At 43.7% G+C, this 22466-nt stretch overlaps 1 protein-coding gene across 5 annotated transcripts in view; it reads right to left on the reverse strand.

Moving 5' to 3' along the window:
- Positions 1-274: 274 nt before the first annotated feature.
- Positions 275-22466, reverse strand: part of ST7 (suppression of tumorigenicity 7) — a 309460-nt gene continuing 287268 nt past the window's right edge. For 3 of the 5 annotated variants that reach the window (XM_056117970.1, XM_056117968.1, XM_056117972.1), the window contains 3 exons: positions 12542-12634; positions 9709-9848; positions 8755-8895 (listed from right to left, as the gene is read on the reverse strand). In XM_056117970.1, coding sequence (XP_055973945.1) covers positions 8776-8895; positions 9709-9848; positions 12542-12634 — 353 coding nt within the window. In that variant the 3' untranslated portion in view covers positions 8755-8775. Of the gene's footprint in view, positions 623-8754; positions 8896-9708; positions 9849-12541; positions 12635-22466 lie in introns of those variants that run through there. The other 2 variants (XM_056117971.1, XM_056117969.1) reach the window with 1 other exon arrangement.

Raw genomic sequence — 22466 nt, forward strand, 5'->3', positions numbered from 1 at the left:
TTCATTTTGGAAACAATTTTTGTTTTTAGTATTTGAAGATGTACAGATTGAGGGACTATAAAAGACGGTACTTTGGAGCCAAAAAGACTCCATTTTTCTAAGCTACCCATTATAGCGGTCCTCCAGGGGCTGCTGAGATGGGATCCATCCGCAAAGTTAACCATCACTGGCATTAGCAGGCCTGGGGCCCTAGTAGCTTAAATATAAACCAACAGGGTTATTTAGGAAAGCAACTCTGGAGGGCTGGAAAATTCAGGAAGACACAACTGGTTGCTGCAATACACAAAAGTTTATTTTTGATTTTTTTTTGTCTTTTCTGAAGGCAAAATATAATAGAACTGAACAGTAATGGATTTTGTACAACAAAAACAGCTTTTAATATGGAACAGACTGTCCATGAACATTTCAAAACCTCGGAATGGCTTCCCTTTTTCAAAGTCATGCTTTCTTGCATCCATGAGGCATTGGCACGGAAGAGGCGGTGGCAGTCCACTGGGTGATGTGAACGGAAGGACGCACAGCTTCCCTAGATCCGTGTCAGCTGGTGCCACAAACTGGATGGTAGTATGCTTTCCACTTTATCCATGACAAAGTTTAAGGGAGCAAACAAAGTGCTAAGAAACTGTAAAAACAAACAAACAAACAAACAAAGAACAAAAACAGAAAGGCACAGAAGTCAGATGATATCTCATTCAAGACTATACTGTGACCCCTCTCCAACCCTGGCCTGCCTCTGAAGTTTCTGCATTAGGGAGGTCTCCAGGGGCTACAAACTCCAATGTCATATTTATGTTTATAGGAAACATCAGCAGAAGAACTAACCTGCATTCCAGCACCCACCGCCCAAGAGCTTGTATAGATAAGGGGGAGAAGTGTCTGCAGACAGCCCCCTTCCCCTTCTGACAGCTAGTCTTCAGTTCCTAGCCTCGGCACAGCCTCAAGAGCTGTTGGCTGTCCCTCAGAATCCATGACAGAGGATGGCGAGTGGTCAGAAGAGTTTCAAAAAATGACAACAACTTAGCTCACCTGTTTGCTTGATGAGCACCCTACCCCCACATAGAATTCTAAGTGCAAAAGGAAAATAAAAATAAAATAGTTGTTTAAATATGGTTGTAAATTGCCATATTGGTTGGAGTGATAGCACAGCGGGTAGGGCCTTTGCCTTGCACGTGGCCGACCCGGGTTCGATTCCTCCATCCCTCTCGGAGAGCCTGGCAAGCTACCAAGAGTATCCCACCTGCACAGCAGAGCCTGGCAAGCTCCCCGTGGTGTATTCAATATGCCAAAAACAGTAACAAGTCTCACAATGGAGACGTTATTGGTGCTCTCTCAAGCAAACTGATGAACATTGGGATAACAGTGCTACAATGCTACAGTGTAAATTGCCTTAGGATCCTGTTTCCCTAAACATCTAGGTAGTCCCAGCAATTTCTGAGCTACCTAATTAGTGAGGAGCATCATGAGAGCAAGGAGTCAGGTTTGGGGAGGGGGAAAGGGCAGAAAACTGGCCAATCAATGAATGACATGGTGATGCAGAGGAGATCTCTGAGATCTTTCACTTGGTACCTTGGTAACCCACTCAGACAAGTACCCCTTCTGAGATCATTTTAACATACTCTCAAATCTATTCTGATTATGTTCTTGTAAAAAACTGGTTTGCTCTTCTGCCTGTGTCCCCCTGTCTCTGGCGACCCAGGGGTCATATCCATAAGCCACCTTAAGCGCCAGATAATCTCATCATTGGCCACCATCCTGATCACATGGCTTTTTCTCCTGGAAGGGAGCAACATGACGCTTGCCATAGCCATGCTACCAGACCCCCTGCCAGACTGTTTTACTTGGGGCTCCCCAGAGGAGGGTAGGTGAGAGCCCTCCCCACCCCAAGGGACCCAGCCCCGGCAGCCAAAAACCTCCATAACCCAACCACTGCCACCAGCAAGGCCACTCCCCATACCCTCCGGCTAGGGCTTAAGCACAAGTGAATGTATTCCTGGATCGCATGGCCAGACATATCATAAGACACTCCCTGCCCATTCTCCATGAGTGCCACACCACATCTGATAGAGTTCAAATTGTAGGTAATCATAGAGGGAAATATATATATTATATATGTGTGTGTGTGTGTGTGTGTATCACTGTCCTCCCGTTCATCGATTTTCTCCAGCGGGCCCAGTAACGTCTCCATTGGAGACTTTGTTGTTACTGTGTTTGGCATATCGAATACATCATGGCTAGCTTACCAGGCTCTGCGTGCGGGCGAGATACTCTTGGTAGCTTGCCGGGCTCTCCGAGAGGGGTGGAGGAATTGAACTCGGGTCGGCCATGTTGGCTGCGTGCAAGGCAAACGCCCTACCGCTGTGCTATCGCTTCAGCCCATATATATATATATATATATATATATATATATATATATATTATAAGCTCACATCACCCAACCTTTAACAACATGTTAGTGATATCCTGGGCTGGAGTGGTAGGGCGTTTGCCTTGCATGCAGCCAACATGGCCGACCCGAGTTCAATTCCTCCGCCCCTCCTGGAGAGCCCGGCAAGCTACCGAGAGTATCTTGCCCGCACAGCAGAGCCTGGCAAGTTACCCCGTGATGTATTCAATATGCCAAACACAGTAACAACAAAGTCTCCAATGGAGATGTTACTGGGCCCACTCGAGCAAATCGATGAACAACGGGAGGACAGTGACAGTGACAGTGATATCCTAAAGAATGTCTTAATGGCCCCTGCTAAAATAGAACAATCTCCACACTGTTTTCTATATGGATACTTTTTTGTAGCACTTTCAGCAGTTTTTCATAACAGACAATACAAAATATATTATTTCAGTTGTGCTTTGGGATAGGGATTGGGGCTTGAGATGGAAAGATCCCAAATATGGTGGTGGGATTGGTGTTTGTATATTAAAAGTAATCAAATATTGTGAACCACCTTATAAAATAAAAAAAATTAAAAAAAAGAATTGGCTTGCAGAGGATATATCCCAACCCACTCAGACACATGATTATTGAGATGATTTCCCTGCTCTGTCTGTTCAGAACCAAGGTATCATCTGGCTATGGCTTAATATCTGGTCCTTGTATTGTGGAGTGCTCTCTCTTAAGCAATTGCCCATAACACAGCACTGTGCATACCACCAAAATGTCTCCAACAAGTGTAGTGTGGGATGTGAGTACACTACACTTTTTTGCAGAGAAGGAACATTGTACTGAGCTCGAACAAACTGGTGGACTGTGTTTTACTGAAGCTAAAGCAGGCTCCCCTCCTGGCCATATGTTTTATGGATTTGGGACCCACAATTAAAGTCAATTGAGTGCAGAATCTTTCCTTATTTCCATCCTTCCTTCTTTCTTTTTCTTATTTAAAAAAATTACCTATCAAATGCAAACTGAGAAGGCATGATGCAAACACCATCAAGTGTAAGATCTGTGTAAAGGAAACTCAAGATAATGTTAGGATTTGGAATATCATATCAGGGGTTGTCAGAAAAGAAAATGAATTCTTTCTTCAGAAAGGATGAGGAAAAACTTAAAATGAGGCAACACAAAGGGACACCAGTGGAGGATTAGAATATTAAAAGACTCTTATTAGAGTAATAAGGGGAGAAATATGAGCAAGTGAGTCCTTGGCGATCCACAACAGCTAAAACAGAAATGGGAAAGTAGCTTGTTGAACCAGGAGAAAAGAAATAATTAAGGTGAATTGAAAAAGTTAGAGGTAGAGTCAAAGACAAACTCAAGGCTTCACATGCCAGGCAAGACTCACAGTTAATAAACAGTCATGCAAATACTTAAGCAAGTGTGGATGATACTTTCTTCAAGTGGGTGTTGGCTAGCTGATGGTTTCTATAAGCTACTGAAATGGTCCTTTCAGAAGTTGAAAAATGTGCACCCTATAGAATGGGTCACCTGTCTATTTTAGCTTAGAGCTAGACTGGGTGTCACCCATGAATATAGTAAGAAGGCCTCATAAGAGACTGAGCACACAAATGAGTAAATGAATGACTGTCCCACTACCTCTGAGTCTGAAAAAAGTCCAATTTATAAGAGGATCATACAGAACAAGTCTATTGATTGCATTAACTCAACATGCTAAAATTACACACACATTATTATTTACTTGGGCTGGAGCGATAGCACAGTGGTAGGGCGTTTGCCTTGCACGCAGCCAACATGGCCGACCCGAGTTCAATTCCGCTGCCCCTCTCGGAGAGCCCAGCAAGCTACCGAGAGTATCTCACCTGCACGCAGAGCCTGGCAAGCTACCCGTGATGTATTCGATATGCCAAACACAGAAACAACAATGTCTCCAATGGAGGCGTTACTGGGCCCACTCGAGCAAATAGATGAACAATGGGAGGACAGTATTATTTACTTACATGTAAGTCATCAGAGCAAACCATGAAACACAGCATCTATCTCTAATGCTCAGTTCTACAGAGAGGAGCCAGATGTTAAAGAGGTCTGGTTACACCAGAAATTCTGACTAGGCTTGGAAAATGGAGGTCAATGAATGAAGTGATATTGTGGCAAAGTGATCACATCTTACAAGGATTCCCGAATGCTGCATTACAGAGGGAGGAAGGACCTACTGAAGTGTGAGTAGAGCCAGTGAAGTTAAGAGGAAGGCATTTGCTCAAAGTCTGGGTCGCTTCATGCACTAGAACCTGGGGCACCAGGGAGCTCAACTCTGGTTAGCAGGATGCACAGAGATGCTGTGACCAAGTGGACTGGACAGGAAGGCCTGTTTGTTGGCTTTGTTTCTGATCCTGACCTGACTTGGATAAAAAGCTCAGGCCTCTGGAAATCAGCCCTGCTGGAGGTGTGCAAAGGGCTCCACTCCCTCGCTTCACTGTTCCTCTGGGCCATGCCTGCCCTTCAAAACCAGGTTCTGCAAGAGAAGCAAGTCCCTGTTTACTGTCCTGTCTCATATCTTCATGGCTACACTCAATTAGAAAAGAATTCCTTGAATCTTTTCCTACAGAGCCTAATTCTCTCCCAGCTCCCTAAGTGAGATGTGTAACCTTTATTTCTAAGCTATATTCTTCAGCGTCCCCCCCTACACCATCTTCCTCATCCCATGTCTATAAGGAAAAAGCAGAATTCGCTGCCCAAACCACTAAGTTCTTTCATTTATGAATCAGATACAGGTCGGTGGCTTTTTATCAGGAGGCATCAAAAAATAACATCTCATGGAATTCACCTTACTTGGGGATGCTTAGCTGTACTTCTCTGTGGCTGGAATCCCAACCACGGCTCAGAGAGAAACAAGAGTCTCCCATATAGATTTTGGACATGATTATCTGAAAAGTTAAGTCTGTCTGCATGAGTAATACCAGGAAACCCTGGAACAGCTCATCTATCTCCGCATCCCAAACTGCTGCCCAGGGGTCACAAAAACATGGTCTAAAATGCACTCTAGTTCAATCAGTGTCTTAGGGTGAGAAAAAGCAATGGAAGTAATAAAAAGGCAAAAGTGACACTTCAATGGCCTGATGCACCTCTTTCAGAAACTCCATCATTTAGAAGAGGGTCATGCCTCCCGATGGGCTTCGTTACCATGTGCAACGTCGCGGCTTATCTGAATAAGTTCCAGGTGCCCTACTGCAATTGGACAATTGACATTTCACTGTAATCAATATCAGACTTCAAAGGGGTCAGGGCCTATAAGTGAAGATGAGAGTCAGAAGTCAGGGAGATCAGGCCGAGAAAGGAGAGAGAGTAGAGGAGTCCAGACAGGGCCCTTGATGGCAGAAGGGGTCAGGATGCTGACCTTCCCACATTCTGCCAGGGACTAGGTTTCAGATGATAACCTTTTTATATGAGCAACCTTATCTTGCTAGCCAAACATTCTAGGAAGAGCTAGTCCTAAGTCATTGAGGTAGATTAGATTAGCGGGGTGAAGGCACTGGACGCTTTGCATTCTACCATTTCCCAGCGGCACTCACTTGGCTGTGGGCCGCCTTGTGGGCTACAAATCAACATGTAAACATGCAGAGGGTTCCCAAGCTGCGCACAGTAGGGTGGGGGTCGGGCAATCTCTGCATCAACTAAGAGTCATTATCCCAGGGACCTTATCTTAGGCAAGGGCTGAGAAAATCATTTTCACAAGTTGCAAATGGCTGCAGGCGGCCTACCATGCCAGAGTGATAACCCGAGGGGGGGCGGGGGGGGGGTTGGGGGGGCTGGCTGTGATGAAGTGATGAGGGTGAAAATGTGGGAGGCCTGGTATGGGAAGAGTGGGGACGGTGCATCCATCTTCCTTCCCCACTAAGTCTCTCCAGACATCTTGGAAACTGCTAAATCTTAATGAAGGGCAAAATGAATGTGAGCCTTCAGAGAGAGGTTTAAAAGCCAATCTATCTAAACTTTCTTTGAAAAATTGTAGGTAGCAGACCAAACCATGACTCCTTGGTAGAGTGTCAAATAGGAAGACAGAATCTGTCTGCGAAGACCGTAAAAGCAAAGGTATCTTTTATTTGGTCAATGAATCATGATTGTGGAAATTTAAAAAAAATGGGGAGAGTAGCCCTTTGTCAAACATCAGTAATGACCATCCCCCTTGGACTTGTGGAGAGTGTGTCAGCTTTCTGAGCAAACACCTTCACCTGTGTTCTATTTTCGATCCCCACCCCACCCTAGCCCTCCCTGGAAAAAGCGGGTTCAAACCCTCAGTCACTATCCAGTGTGGGTGCTGGCAGTCCTGGGGGCAGAGTCACACCGCCGGGGGAGATTCTGAAAACCCCGATGAGTATGCTGTCCCCCCAAACCAGTCAAGTCAGTACTGTGGGTGAGGGAGACACACAGCCATGATCGCTAAGCTCCCAGGTGATGTCAAGGTCCAGTTCGGGTAGAAGCACTGACTTTCTGTAAACGTTCACCTCACATCTCTGACAGAACACCATGTGTCGACAGAGTCGGTTTGACAGTTCCACTTTCTTGAGTGTGGTGTTTTATGCGCTTCAACTGCTCTTCTCGGACTTAGCTGGAATCCCTGAGGAAACCACATGATTTCTGGGGCCTAAAATTCAGGATTCTGAGTTTCTGTTGGTGGAGACAGGTGAATTTGGGGCACGCCAAAGGCTAAAGATCTTCATTCTGATTCTAAACTGCTACCAAGTGCTCTGTTTGTGTCATGGATACAGAGCCAATAACATATATATATATATATATATATATATATATATATATATGAAAGATAAAAGGAAGAACAAAAAATTGTCTAATTATAGAAGTATATTCTTTAAAATTTCACTAGTTAATGTATTCAATATTGGGGTAACTAATTTTACTAACAGTCTAACTTGGGGGTAGAGGGAAAAAAACAATGAATAACAGAGGCCCAGAAGTAGGAAGTGATACAAGGAGGAAACTTGAATAAAAACTGGGTTTCAAAATCAAAATACAAAAATCTTAAGGAAAGTTAAGATATTATCACCAGAGAAAATTGGCAGTAGTCAGAAATAGCCATGAATGTATTAGGTGTCTAAAGAATTTGCAAGAGAAAGATCTGTTCCATATAGTTTCAGAGGGCAGAAGAGGAACAGTAAGAGGAGCTTAAAGAAAGGCAGATTCTATCACCTTGAGATAAGGGTTTTGAGTGATTCAACAAGATGTGTTTTGACGTTAAATAGGCAAGTTCCCCAAGGCTTCAAGCATTCAAGACAGGACTGCTGGCCTTCCAAGTCACTGCTGAAGGCAATTTTAAGTCCCTTTCAACTCAGTGTCTGTGATTATACGTACAAAAGAAGAAAATCAGTGCTAAACTGCATCTGATTTTTTCACAGTGATTCTTTCTGTAGAAACCACTACCACTTATTTATTTAATAATCATTTATTGAAAACCTAAGATGTGCAAGGCACGTGCAAAGCCTTGGGGGTACAGAGATGAGGAGGACACAGTCCTGCTCTCAAAGAGCTTACATTCTAAAAGGGAACAGGCAAGTTTCCAACAATTATCATACAGTACAGTAAATGGAATATAGGTATTCATGGAATACAGTGGGCCTACGGAGCAGAGACATCTAACTCAACTCAGGAGAAACCAAGAAAGAGAGCTGAGTATAAGAGAATGAAGAGGCATTAGTAGAGTGAGCAAGTAGAGGTGTGATGGGGAGGCGCATTCCATGCAGAGAAAAAAAGGAGGTGCAAAAGGACACAGGTGTCTATGAGTCTGGTGCATCTGGAACTGGTGAGCAATCCATTAAGGGTAGAATCCACAAGAGTTGGGCGAGACGAGGCTAAAAGGACAAGCTAGGGCCAGATTATTTAAGGACCTTGCATGCTAACGAACTGGTATAGTAGCCTGAAATTGGTGGGGACACCAATGAACATCAATGGAGAAATTCAAGCAAGGAAATGACATGCTCAGACCTATAATTTAGAAAGATCACATTTGAGTCAGTATGAAGGAAAGAAAGATCAGCAAAGGATAAAACCGGGTACAAGGTGGCCAAGGAAAACTCTTGCAGGAGTCCAGGTAAGAAAGAACGAAGATATGAACTAAGACAGAGATCATGAGAAGAGAGAGTGGAAGAAGAGGAAAACAATATTTACTGAGTGCCTAGAGGCTTTAGGAGGTTAGAACCCAGGGATGCTCAGAGCTAGGATATGGGGGCATGAGAGAGAAGAGTGGGGGAAGGCAGCTGAGTTACAGGCTGGGTAACTGGGGGGATATCAGGCAGTGCCACTGGCAGAGGTCGGATATGAGGAGAAGGAGTGATTTTGGTGGGCTGGGGGGGGGCGGGGGAAGAAGGGTGATGAGTTCAGTTTGGGAAATGTTGAGATTGAGATGCCGGTGGGATTTCCAGTTCATCTTCAACACGCATGAAAATACTCTTGCAATTCCAGTCCCTGAACTCTGCCGAGCAGAAAATGTCAATCATCTGAAAAGGGATTAAATCAACCCAGCCAAGTTAGAAATCGTCCTTTCTAACTCCACTCTTCCTGAAATCAGAATGGTGTCCAGGGAAACAATTGACACTCTTTTCCTTGTTCCTTCTGTCTGAAACTCATCTGTGGCAAGTTAGTGAAACTGTCCTCACTGCACAAGCAGGCTCAAATGGATAGTTTTCAACAAGGAAACAGTGGATCTTGGTCTCAGTGCCAATGGCTTTTCTTATTAAAACTCCTGTCCACGACTTTCCTTAAAGACTCTTAAACTCTCCAGTTCTATATGTCATATCCATACACTTCTTAATACTACCAGTCCTTATACCTTCTCAGTTTATTTCCAAAACAAGCCAAAGGGTTTCAATCATTAAAAAAGCAAACAAACAAACAAAAAACCTCTCATATTCTTTGAAAATGTAAATCGCATCCTTCTTGAAGTAAAGACCTAAGATATCTAAGTCAGATGTCATCGGATGTATATGAAAATTGAGTAATTCCTCACATATTTGACATTTTCGAGGAGTGCCTTAATTATTTCTTTCATCCTTCTGGACCTCAAGCATTCAGAGAAACGCCTGAGAAGTTTGTGTGTGAATGAAATGAGGCAAGCCATGCATTAACAACTGCCCTCTACTTCTTATTTGCGCCTCAACCCTCTGGTTCCACTGAAAAACTACACTCACCAGTGATCAGCACAGGCATGTGAGTTTTTACACAATGGCCCCTCGTTTCTCTGATGCTGCTTCCTTTCCCTTAGCTTGTTCTACCCCCTTCCCTGAGGCCTCCCAACCTGGGTAAATACTCACAGCTTTCGCGAAGACCCCCATAAGTTCTGGGAACTGGTGTGTCAGGAGGGCCAGCATCGCTGTGAAGGAACACAGTCCAGCAGTAAAGAGAATAAAGAAGGGAAGTTCCTTCTTTGGGTAAACTGAGACCTCGTGGAAAGCTGTTAAGAAAAAGGGAATTATTAGGATGAGAGGACCGTGCTTTCTGAGGGACTGAATCTCCTGCGTGGGGGCTGGAGCCCCTGGGAAACATCATAGCAGGGCAAACTGAACCTGTGTCAAGCAGCGCCCACATCTGGGTAAGCCTGCACAGCCTCTCTGCTTCTCCCCAGCCCACGGCCAACCTCCCGCACTCTAGGTCAGGCACTATCAGGCCAACTAGGACAGTCACACTGTCGTGGGAGGGCCAGCAACCCTTTCCATCCTAAGCAATAGCATCCCATTTCCCAAAGCAAACACAAATAAAAGAAAACTTCATTCAAGTGACACAACACATGCACAATCTGAAAATCTTAGCATGTGTGTGTGTGTGTGGGGGGGGGAGTCTTCTCCCCAGATTTTCACCTTCCTATCATTTTTAATGAGGTGCTTTGAGTTTCTCGTCTATCTTTCTCTTGTTTATCTGTGGATGACAGTGGAAGGGTGCCGCCCTGATAGAAAACCCTTCTGCCAGGACCTCACATGCTGGTCTGGTCAGTGTGGGAATGGGGCTCTGAGTGTTATCTGGAGCGACCCAGGGAAATTCTTAATGATCGATGCACTCCCATTCCTTCAATACAGCACTGGTTCTCTTGAGAGTATCTTTCATAACTTTGAAGTTCCAGGCACGGGGTTAGGGAGAAGAGACGTTACCTTACAGAAGCCAAGTATGCCAGCTTTCTGCTTACTGAGACCACGGTTGGTTGGAATGGTGAGCAGGGGAGACAAAGCCGAGGAGTGTGAGTGTGCATGCATGTGTGTGTGCGTGCGCATGCATGTGCTCATGTGTGTGTGTGTGTGTGTGTGTGTGTGTGTGTGCATGTAAGGATTCTACCACCTGCACCGAAAGAATCCAAATGTTCTCTTTTCCCAAGGAGATCCAAGAGCTAAAGAGTTTTTCTTCACCTCTTAGGTCCTGTTATGCAGAATCCTACACAGTAACCCATGCTTTGGAACTAAGATGCGACGGCACTGGGAGAGACACAGCTCAGGAGAGTCAGTGCTCCCGGGCCCATGGAACTCCTGGGAGCCCAGCGTGTGCCGGTAGGCCCTGCTCTGGCAGCCTCAGCAGCAGTCGATGTTCACAGGTAATATGCTCCCAGGGTAACATGTTACCTGCTAATGTGTGTAGCTGTGAAACAGCCAAGCCCCACCATAAAAGAGTTGAAGTGGAGCTCAGACTTGGATCATTGCATACCATAATATTTTATTCCAGGCTTATGCAGATTATTCCTACATGGTTTCTTTGAATTGTGATCTTGTTCTCGTTATTCTCATGCAAACTTGGTGGGGCTCCTTTCAGACTGAAAAGGGTGTTTTTCAGAAAACTCTTAACTCCCCCAAGAGGCTCTCTGAAAGCGAGGGGATGGACGGAGTTGTCCAAAGTTCAAAACCAGTCCCCGTTACCAGGGATTTCTGGAATCATCCCCAAGGCAGTGAGAGGCTCTAGACTTTGCATTCAACTTGGATAGGGAGGAAAAGCACATGATTGGGCCTTCCCAGTTCCCTTGTCCCTTCTTTGACCAAGGTTCATACTGGGACTCACTAGTGAGGTGCGACTGTCTCCAGCTACTTCGATCCCAGACAGCGACCCCACTGGTACCCAGAATCTCACCCTGTTGGCGAATGGCAGCTGGCCTAGGGATGTTGGTACAGGTCATTCACCGTGCCCCAGAGCTCCAAAGTTCCTCGACAGCTCTGGGTAATGTACTTGTACATATTATAGCTAGGATCCCCATTCCAACTGGGGCTCGTAAGACGGAGGGGAGGTAGGAGGAAGAGAGGACAGTGATGCCTGCAGAAGAGTCAACGTTTGGAGCTTATTATCTGAGGGAGAAAACTATGTCCTAAGTCAGGGCCACATGAAAAGCCTGGACAGGATCCTTCACACAGTCTGATTTGATAATGACTATTTAGCTGCCATTGCCCAAACAAGGCTGAGAAATCACACTTTCCACATGTGGTGAGGAGCGTCAGGCTGCTTGCACGGGAGGGCCTCGAGGGCAGGGTTCTCCCTGCACAGGCCCCCAGCATGCTCCTGGGAAATTCCTCTGGCCAAGAGCATTGCAGCACTGAAGAGAGCAGAGCAGGCTGGCTGCACGCCGCCGCCTCTGACCATGCTGCACTCCCGCCCCCACCCCCCCTACTCATCTGTAGCTTCCCCTGCAGACAGCCCATCCTCTGTCAGTGCCAGTCTGTGCACCAGCTGGAGTGCTCAGGTCGAGCCCTGCATAGTGGACCAGCCCGGCAACTATCTTCCCCCAAGGTCCCCCGCCACCCCCTATCCCCAACCCCACACTCAGAGCTCTGCCTTCAGGCCAAGCAGGCGCGATGCCTCTTCATCTACACTCAAGACCTCTGGGGCCTGTCCTTTTATGAAGCTGGAGAGACTTGGAGGAGCAGGAAGCCAAACCCACTCACATAATTCACTTTAATGCGCGTGCTATCAAATGAGGACAGGGCCGGGAGAAGAGCAATAAAAGACAAGGAACATTATAAACATTTATCATTCCCACCTCTCCCAGCCCCACCTCAGGCGCGCGCGTGAGCATGTACACACATACACACACACACACACACACACACACACACACACACACACACACACACACACACCGGCAGGTCGCCGAGAGGGAGATGGCAAGGTGGGACTTACATGGAAGCAGCTCTCGGTCTGCTGTTTCTGTGCAGATGGGGTAAGGATAAAAAAGATGACCCTTTTCCAAGGGATATGGGATCATCCGGAAAGCTGAAAAGGAGAAACAGCAAGGTTAAAGGTTTAATATTTGCCTTGTAATTTCTCAACTTCAAAATAAAAAAAAAAGGAGGGAGGAGGAGTGGTGCGGGGGTTGAGCATTTTTTTAAATAATGGAAAACACTTCTACAGTAACTCCCGGGAAGGATGCAGGGCTTACCCTGAGCCATGTGCCAGATAAACTGTGAGCGATGCATTAGGATGGATGACTCATACATTAATCTCACACTATATATTCTGGGCAAACCTCACAGAATTGGGTGGAGCAGAGGGTGCAAAGGAATAGGGAAGCCATCAATTCTAATGCCCAGGGTTCCCTCATCTACAAAATATTATTAAAATGTTACAAACACTAATTCAATAGAGCTTAGCTGATGGTCATAACACAAATCTGGATGGGAATGCTCCCCCAAGAAGCAAATGTATATTGACTTCTTGGAGCTTGTTGCAGATGTAGAAATATGAAAGGCATTCTAGCTTGTCTTTTTTTTCCCCAAAAAATAAAAAACTATGTCAAGGTAGATTAGAATTCCAACCAAGATGGATAAAAACAGAAACGTAAAAATGCAGGATTTGGGAGGTATTTCTAAATTGTATAAAATGTTTAAATCTTCACTATCATGTGGGACAAAATGTGGATCTGGAGAGATTGATTATCTGCCTGTTGATGGTGTCAGGGCACCAAAACTCACTCTCCTTCTGTGCTATTGGATAACATTAGGTATCACACTGAAATACGGATTTCCCATCACTCCATCCCTTCCCATTTTCTGGTTTCTTACTCGCCCTGGTACAATGTCATCAGCATGCAATGTGTTCAGAGAGGTCACTTTTTTCTTCCACAGTCACCTTTTGTGGCAGCACACTATAAGATATGAAACACGGAGATGCAGCCCTGCTTCGGGAAGGCCATGGAACGAAAGATCCTTATCTTAATGTTGTCCAAGAGAGCAACACAGTGCTCTTGGCTGTGGTAAATGCTCCACTTCAAGGCCTCGTTGCTACCTCCTCGACTGTGTAATTAACCTACGCCCGTCTCAGAATGCTGTCAATGTACATATTTATCTTTTGCATACTCATTTCAAACAGGAATCAGAAACAAAGAATGTTCTCCCTCCCAAGAAATGACAAGGTTCTATTGTAACCAGCCATCAGTGCACATATGGTATTTATTCTGGTGTCTGAATATTATTTAAAAGTAAAAACATTATGTATGTGATTCCAGCATTTGGAATGCAGTCAATCTGCACCACAGCGGTATCACTCTGAGGTTACAGCACATTGCCACGGAGAATATAAATCACTAGAAACGTGGGATTAGAGCAGAGCCAGTTTGCTGGCAGTTTGCTGAGGTAAAAGTGTTATCAATTTTCCTCTCGTTACAGAAACCTCTTAAACAGAGATTAAAACATTAAAAACACCCGGGACTTGAGCTCTTCTTAAAATGAAAGGCTCACTCTAGTTCAATCAGACCTCTTTCAAGCAAACAAAGATGACTTTTGCCCACGAGTGCAAGAAAGGAGCTCCCTGTACAGGTTCCCGTCCCTTGGGATCACCACCCACCCTCTCAGCAGAAGGAGACCGCCAGGAGGAAAAACAAAACAAAACAAAAAACAACACCCCCACGACCCAAAACTCCCAGTGCCTTTCACAGGGTGAACATTAAAATCTCTCCCAGGAAGCAGGACACTCACATTCCAACTGCAACCTCTCAGGGAGGACTACCATTGCTGATAAATGATGCCCCTAGAAAAGCACCCCCCCAAATGGAGAAAATCCTGCGTGGAAGTTGGATTTTTTTTTGTGTTTATTTTTTTTAATCCATATTTTCCACATGTAACAGAGCAACTGTAATTCAGATTCTGACAGAAGGAAATCCTCCATTTTCAAAGTGGCTATAAAGTGTGAATGCTAAATTTTGTTCAAAATGGACAGAAGCTGGCACTCGAGGGAGTGAAGCACTTCGTATTTCAAAAATTGAAATAAGATATAGGAGTACAAAATTTTGAGAGTCTACAACTATAGGTATCAAATGGTTGGTTGGTGTTTATATATATGTATATATATATGTATATATATATATTTTTTTAACCAGATGCCAAAATTTTCTTACTCCAGTATTTGGCTCACAGACAGAATTTTGTGCATCAAATTAGTGCTTCTCTTCTAATCATTTCTGGTCCTTTTGGAGAGGGTGGAGGGCGATGCTGATTATGTGGAATTTAAAAAGAGCACACACACACACACATACACACACACACACACACGCACACACATTCTGCATTACTCCCACCCCAAATGAAAAAGATGCATATTATGATGCTCTTAAAATCTCTCATATCAGTTGTCATTTACATTGAGCTCATAAAATATTAAGACTTCTGGCATCACTAAACAAAAGTAAATACAATCTCTGCTGGCAATTCTATCCTTTACCCACCCTGTTGTGCAGGGTCCAGCAAAGTGTGAGATAAGCAGAGGGCTGGAGAGAGCAGATGCAGACCCTGCCAGCTTCACCTCCCATCTCCTGCTTCCTCTCACTGCAAAAACACGTGGCCTCTCCCAGGAAACCTTGGGCCGACAAGGTTCAGAAACCTTGTAAGCTCAAGTATGAACCCAACCTATGATGTGGCAGTGCAAAAAAAGTTCATTTTATTTATTCTGTGAATTTCATTAGATTTATAAGTGATTATAAACCTCTCAAAAGTGATAAAAGAACCCCAAACATTTCAATGAAGTTTAAAATGTTCATGTACTTGTTTAAAAAATAAAAGTGAAAAAAAAAAACAAGCCCAAATGCTGGACTATTTAGAAATACTCTATGGTAGAAAAATGATGTTTCTACCTTTTCCTTTGTGGGTCATTACCTTCCCCATCATGATTTCAGATGTGCTTTGTTGAAGGGTCAAGATGAAACTGGGATCTAATGAATCTTCTATCCTGGACCAGATGTTTTGGCTCCATTCAGAACCGTGTCCTGCAGAGACTACGTACCAACACCACATAAAAAGTCAACTGAACTAAAGGAAGAACTGATAGAATTGATGCATGGATAAGTTATTTCCCCATCCCCACAAAGACCTGTAAGGACCTCTCATCCTATACACTTCTATACATGGGATAGCAGGTGATGTTTGGTATTTTGACATTTTGTTTGATTCTTTATTTTTATTCAGTTTTTTAAACTTTATTCTCCCTCTTCAAAGAGGAACACAGAGACCTTAATAGAGAGACAGGTCACTTGTCACTATGAGAACTGAGTCTGAATCCCAACTCCATCTCTTCAAAGCAGGAGGGTTTTCCTTTTGCGCCAGGGGTGGGAAGGAGGGCTGAACACACAGTGCCTTTGCTGACTGAGGCCATAGCCAGCGGCCTAAGAAGAGAATTGAACCAATAATTACGAAAATACATGAGCCAGTTCCTGGAAGGAGGATGCCAGGGGCTGTGCCCATCAATGGTGGGCCTGGGCAGTGGAGGTGAGAATAAGAGGAGGAACTGAGCTGAAATGAGCTAAGAACTTGTATGACTTTGGGCAAGTCACTAACCTATTCTAGTCTCTGAGTTGGGGCAAATGAGAATACACAGAGCTGGAAGAGACCATCAGAGGTATAACAGCATAGGTCAAAGTGTCAAAACACAGTACCTGATGACTCAATAAAAGTTTTCTCTTCATCTTCTAGTTCTACTCAATCTAACTTCCTACTTAACTGGGCCATTCTATAAATTATTATTATTATTATTATTATTATTATTATTATTAGCTTTTTGGGTCACACCCGGCGATGCACAGGGGTTATTTCTGGCTCATGCAATCAGGAATTACTACTGGTGGTGCTCGGGGGACCATATAGGATGCTGGGAATCGAACCCGGGTCGGCTGCGTGCAAGGCAAACACCCTATCCGCTGTGCTATCACTTCAGTCCCAACTTATTTTTTTTAATGTTGCATGTTTCTAAACAGAAATGCAAATAATATCATGGAAAATAATCATCAAAGAGAAGATATTTTATATTCCCACTTTTGCAGGCAGTGCAGGTAACTGCTGGTGAAGATTATCTGTCTCACTGAAGATTCAGTGAGACATTTGAGTACAACAGCAATGAAAATTCAGAAGGGAAAAGACTGGATTTCTTCTGATCTACATTCTTTCACTATCTAGTTATGTGGTCTTGGAAAGTCACTTTCCCTTGGTTAGATTAAATGACATTCCATTCCAATTTTAAGAAGAAATTCTAGAGTTTTACAGCAGATTCACTAGCTTTTTGTTACTGATTCTCAATGCTCTAACAGTTTGGCCTTCCCTTCACAACTATGCTGCTTGGCTCCATACTGTATACACACATGCATGTGTGTGTGCAGGTATATGGGAGTGTGTATATATGTCTTATTACATTATTATACAATAATAACATATTATTATTACATAATAAAATGTTTATCCCACAACCTTTCAGGGTCTTATTCACTTCGGTATCTCCAAAACAATGGTCAGAACAAAAAGAAGACTCAATGCATGCTTATTATCTAAAAAATGAACAAGTTAATGTACAATCAGGAATTTAAAAAATGTTCATACTGTGGTCAGTCACCAAGACCAAATCAATAGCAGGAGCTACCTGGTTCTATGGGGCAGTCAGCATGGAAGTATCACTGGACCATTACCAAAAATTATGCGTGTTAGTCATGACCAGTGTCTTTATTAGTTGACCATTGCTCTCTTTCAAGTTATAAAATCCAGACTTAGATTGATGGGATTGTGGGGTGGGGGCAGGGGTTTCTCTTTAGCTGTCCAAATGATGCCAACCATTTGTAGGAAAGGTTTGGTTAGAGGAAATGCCCAAAGGACCACCTCTTACAGCAAGAAGCATTTATCATTAGGTTCAAAGAGAATAAATTAGAATCAGAATTTCATCCTATGCTTCAACAATGGGCCACTTTCTACTCTCAAAGGAAATACTCCGAGGCCCCCGAAAAAATACCACCTTCAAATCTTATACATTATTTAGTGAGCTCTTTGGGGTAGTGGTGGCGGTGGTGTGTGTGTTGGGCGGGGGGAGGTGTGGGGAAAATTTCCAAAAAGAAAATAATTTCACTTGGTCAAGTAAAAAAAATGGAAACAAAGAAAGCCTAAGAGATTTACCCCATGGAATACCAACCCTCTGATATATAGAATTTGAGAATTAAATCTCAAAGTTCAGTTTCGGTCAGCAGACGAGCAGCTTTATAAAATAAATACAGGCAAAGAGACTCCTGTAAAAATCAAGGTAGGAGGGAGATAAGACCTGTATTTAATGCAGGTAAAACAGAAGATGTGCCATTTAAAACAGGGCCCCATAAGGCGCAATGCTTGTAAATAAGATCCAGATTAAGTGAATTCCTCATTCATATACGTTTTTTATATTCAACTCAGATTTGTGCTGGTGTGTGTATGTGTGTATGAGGATAACCAGAACCTACAGTGTTTAAGTATAATTCAGATAAGGTGGCAGCTCTGTAATGAACAAAGAAACTTAATTTTAAGTCTTGTAAATGAAAACTTTTCCCCTTACTTGATTATCTTGACTTTGAAGAACATGTTGTGTAATTTCAGGGGCTGGGACAGTGATGAATCAAACATTTTAGAAACCTTTGAAATGCTGATGTATTTGTGGTTGAGAACTTTCTCTCTCTCTCTCTCTCTCTCTCTCTCTCTTTTTTTTGAACCACCATATGTTTCAAACCCAAACAATCTCTGCCATGCATCAGCTGGAGTTTGGGGTTTTACAAAAAAAAAAAAAAAAGAAGACGACGAAGAAGAAAGGGGGAAAAAAATAAATTATTTCAGTCTGATTGGTGGGAGTGGGAAATTCACTTAATTCCATGAGATGTATAATGCTCCAACATAATATACTCATTAAAAATCCAGGGAAAAAAAGAAACGTACCTCCATCTCCTGCCTTAAGCAACTGCTTTGACAGAAATAAGGTACGTTTTTAATGTCCAAAAGACAAACTAGAAGAACAATCATATATTTATTTTTAACATGGGACCTGGCGAACGTGGAGAGTGGAAGGTGAAATTAGGTACAGTTACTTTCATCTCATGAATTCCCTTTCTAATGAAAAAGAAGAGGCTGGAAGGGAGTTGGGGAATGGCCTTTAATTTCAGAATGCCAAAAAATGATTTAAAGGAGAACCTTGAAGCTGCAGATGTCAAAAGGTGCCACCACGTGGTCTAGTGATGAAAGTGCAGGCTCCTGTGTGCAGACACACGCAGTCAGGGACAGGCCGACGGGCCTTGGGGAGAGGGAGGGGCTCAGTTTCTGCTGCTCTCCCTGCACCTGCCCTGAAGCTCCCCAGTCTAGGGCAGGGCGGTGGCATTCCACAGCAGAGCCTCACCGTTCTCAAAATCCTGGTGACGTAAATTCCACGTGTAGGTAATCCAAGTCCTGCTATTTAAAAGCTTCTGTTTCATCGAAGCCTCAGTTTCATTTCAGTTAGCATGGACCCAAGTCTACACATGGACACAGAGTGGATTTCACTCTGTACAACGGTCTGAAGCTGCCGTGTTAATTCTTTCCCCAAACAGCTTTGTCAAAACAAAGCTGGTCTTTCTATTTAAAAAAAAAAAACCAAAATATTAATGAGAGATAACTTTTCTATATATCTGTGCATACATACAGGCACACGTACACTCTGGTTTTTGTCTGTAAGAAACAGACATATATTTCTTATAAGAAGTTGAAGAATGGGGCTGGAGTGATAGCACAGCGGGTAGGGCATTTGCCTTGTATGCGGCAAACCTGGGTTCGATTCCCAGCATCCCATATGGTCCCCCAAGTACCGCAGGGAGTAATTCTTGAGTGCATGAACCAGAAGTAACCCCTGTGCATTGCTCGTTGTGACCAAAAAAAAAAAAAAGTTGAAGAATATAAGCAAATAAAGAAATATTGTCTTACATAAAGGTGTATGCTAGTCTCTTTGCTTTCCTTATACAGAGAATTTTATAAAAAATAGAACCGGGCCTATTCTATATTTAAAATGTTTATGTCAGGGACTGTGATAGTGCAGTGTGTAGGGTGTTTGCCTTACATACAGCCAACTTGGAAGACTGGAGTTCAATTCCTCCACCCCTCTCTGAGAGCCTGGCAAGCTACCGAGAGTACCTCGCCTGCACGGCAAAGCCTGGCAAGCTACCTGTGACATATTCGATATGCCAAACACAGTAACAAGTCTCACAATGTTACTGGGCCCGCTCGAGCAAATCGATGAACAACAGGAGGACAGTGATACAGTGATACAGTGATGTCAGGGGCTGGAGCAATAGTACAATGTTTGAGGGCATTGTTGCATCCAGCCGATCCGGGTTCCATCCCTGTCATCCCACATGGTTCCCCGAGCACTGCCAGGAGTGACTCCTGAGTGCAGAACCAGGAGGAACCCTTGAGCATCACCGGGTGTGGTCACTTAAAAAAAAAAGCAAAAAAAAAATAGTTTAAGTCAATATTCAGTAACAAAAGTGGAGTTTTGTATTGCATGATTAACTTTCTAAATGCTAGAAAGAAACCAGCTAGAATTAGTATACCCTTGTCAGGGCTTCTGAACAGAAGTCTCAGAATGATGGATCTGCTTATGCTTAAGCTACTGAGCAAAGGCTAACTGGATGGTTTTCCAGAAAAGAGCAGGGAGGCAAAGCAAACATGGATTTCTGTGCGGTGCTACTAGCAGTGGCTGCTCACTATTCCATTAGTCACTGAGCTCAGTGACTCTGTGGGGGCGCTTGAACAAGGAGGCTTAGCTGGGAACTGACGGAAAAGCAAAACTCTCTTGTCAGCTACATAGCTGTGCGAGCAAGGGCAAGATTCTTGCTTCCCCAAGAGCATGTTGAGGGCCTTGCTTCCCCTGAAACACTGATACCTACAAGTTCCCAGTGCTCTTGGCTGAAACGGAATGGCCTGATTCTTCTCTCGCAGCCCGAATAGCAATGTATCGTTTCCCACAGTGCTTCCTACTTACCTGTAGAACTCAACTCAAAGTTTCCAACTCTAATGTTTTATGTCCAGAAGGCCATCTCCTTTTCTCATTCTTGTCAAAAGCATACTGGCCATCTAAATTGTCAATGCCTGGGGCACAGCGAATAGGGCATTTGCCTTGCATGCGGCCGACCCAGGTTCGATCCCCGGCATCCCATATGGTCCCCTGAGCACTGCCAGGAGTAATTCCTGAGTACATGAGCCAGGAGTAACCCCTGAGCATTGCCGGGTATGATTCAAAAAGCAAATAGAATAAAATAAAATAAATAATCTATGCTCGCCTCCAATACCTTGATTCTGGAGCCCACTCTCTTCCACTTTATCTTTCTCACAATCTTATTCTCCTTTCCAGTTGTTTCAGAGTATTTCCCCCATTATTGTTGGCTTACCGTAAAGAGTTCCTAAACAGAGTTTCTGGTTATTCCTCACGGGATTTTATGTATTTATTTCATGCATCTTCTATTCCAAATACTTGGTCTCTATCCCTTCTAGGCCCTCTCTATTTTGAATCTTCCTAAAGAACTGGTAACTTTCTTATCAATCAGATCCACCCGATAAGCTCTTGTTACTAGGTTTCCAAGATGCCAATCCCTAAGTATGTTCTTACATGGTGAGCCAATTTGGATATTTGATTTTTCCATAACTAACACTAGGTGAGGCTTTTCATGTTCAATCTTGCTGGGGCCTTGCTGTCTTTTTCTCATGTTTAAATAAAAAAGTCCCTTTGTCTCATTTGGAGAGAACACCTTAAATGCAACAATAAACCTAACCCAGAGAGGTTTGCACGCACGCCCATGCATGCCCTGAGCAGTGTGTGTTATGTCTTAACATCTCCAAATACCAGGCCTGGGACACCTGGAGTGTGTTATTACATTCAGCTGGTGGGGGTGGAAGCCGTGATCAAATCAACAGCTCTTCAGTGACAAACAGTAAATTATTTAAGTAGACCCACTACTAATTTGCTGTAGAAATGGTTTTAAAGCAAAAAGAAAAAAAAAGAAAAAAAACCCTTTCAATCAGCTGAGTCTCACCTCTGTCAACTTACTTTTGCCCTATCCCTTTTGGCTACCCCTACTCCCTTCCTGCACCAATTTGGATTCCTGCTGGGTTAGGGAAGGGCAGGAAAAGGGAGGAGATGAAGATTATCAAAATGAAAATGGAAGCAGCGAAGATAAACAGAGTGAAAAGGATTGAATAGACATTTATTTGTGAGGCTGATCAGAGTAAGGGTGAACCAAGGGGGAGAAACAAAATGTCAGAAGATTCATACCATCTATTGCTTTGTTTCCCCAGGAGAGGGAAAACAACAACACCCGTGCTACATGTCGTACTTGCTTTGTTTAAATTCCTGATAACAGTGTCCACCGTACATGCTGTCCAAGGATTGCTTGGACCTTTTATCTCAATTCACATTTTCCCAAACAATCCACACGGCGGCACTTCCTTACACGGTGGCCTTGCTTTATACTGTCTTACTTCTTTGGGGCTTGGTTTGAATCTCCTGCTATTCATAAGATGACTGGTAATTACTCCACCCTATAGACTTCGCCCCTGTGGAAAATCACTGGGCAGCTGCTATAAGCTGCTGGCTACTCCTCTAACCAGATGCTTCTGCAGGGCAGGAAACCTAGTTCACTGGCCATGTGACCCTCCTTCTATCCAGAATGATTGCATTTACAATTGCTCAGAGGGACTTACCATACACCGTCAAGTAGTTATTCATTCATTAACACATAAAAGTGACACCTGGACCAAACACAAGGGCCCTAAGTTTACTTATCACTTGCACTCGTTTGGAAGAATAACCGCTGTTC

This window comes from Sorex fumeus, unplaced genomic scaffold (genome assembly GCF_029834395.1).
Source record: "Sorex fumeus unplaced genomic scaffold, SorFum_2.1 ptg000037l, whole genome shotgun sequence".
Taxonomy (NCBI): Eukaryota; Metazoa; Chordata; class Mammalia; order Eulipotyphla; family Soricidae; genus Sorex; species Sorex fumeus.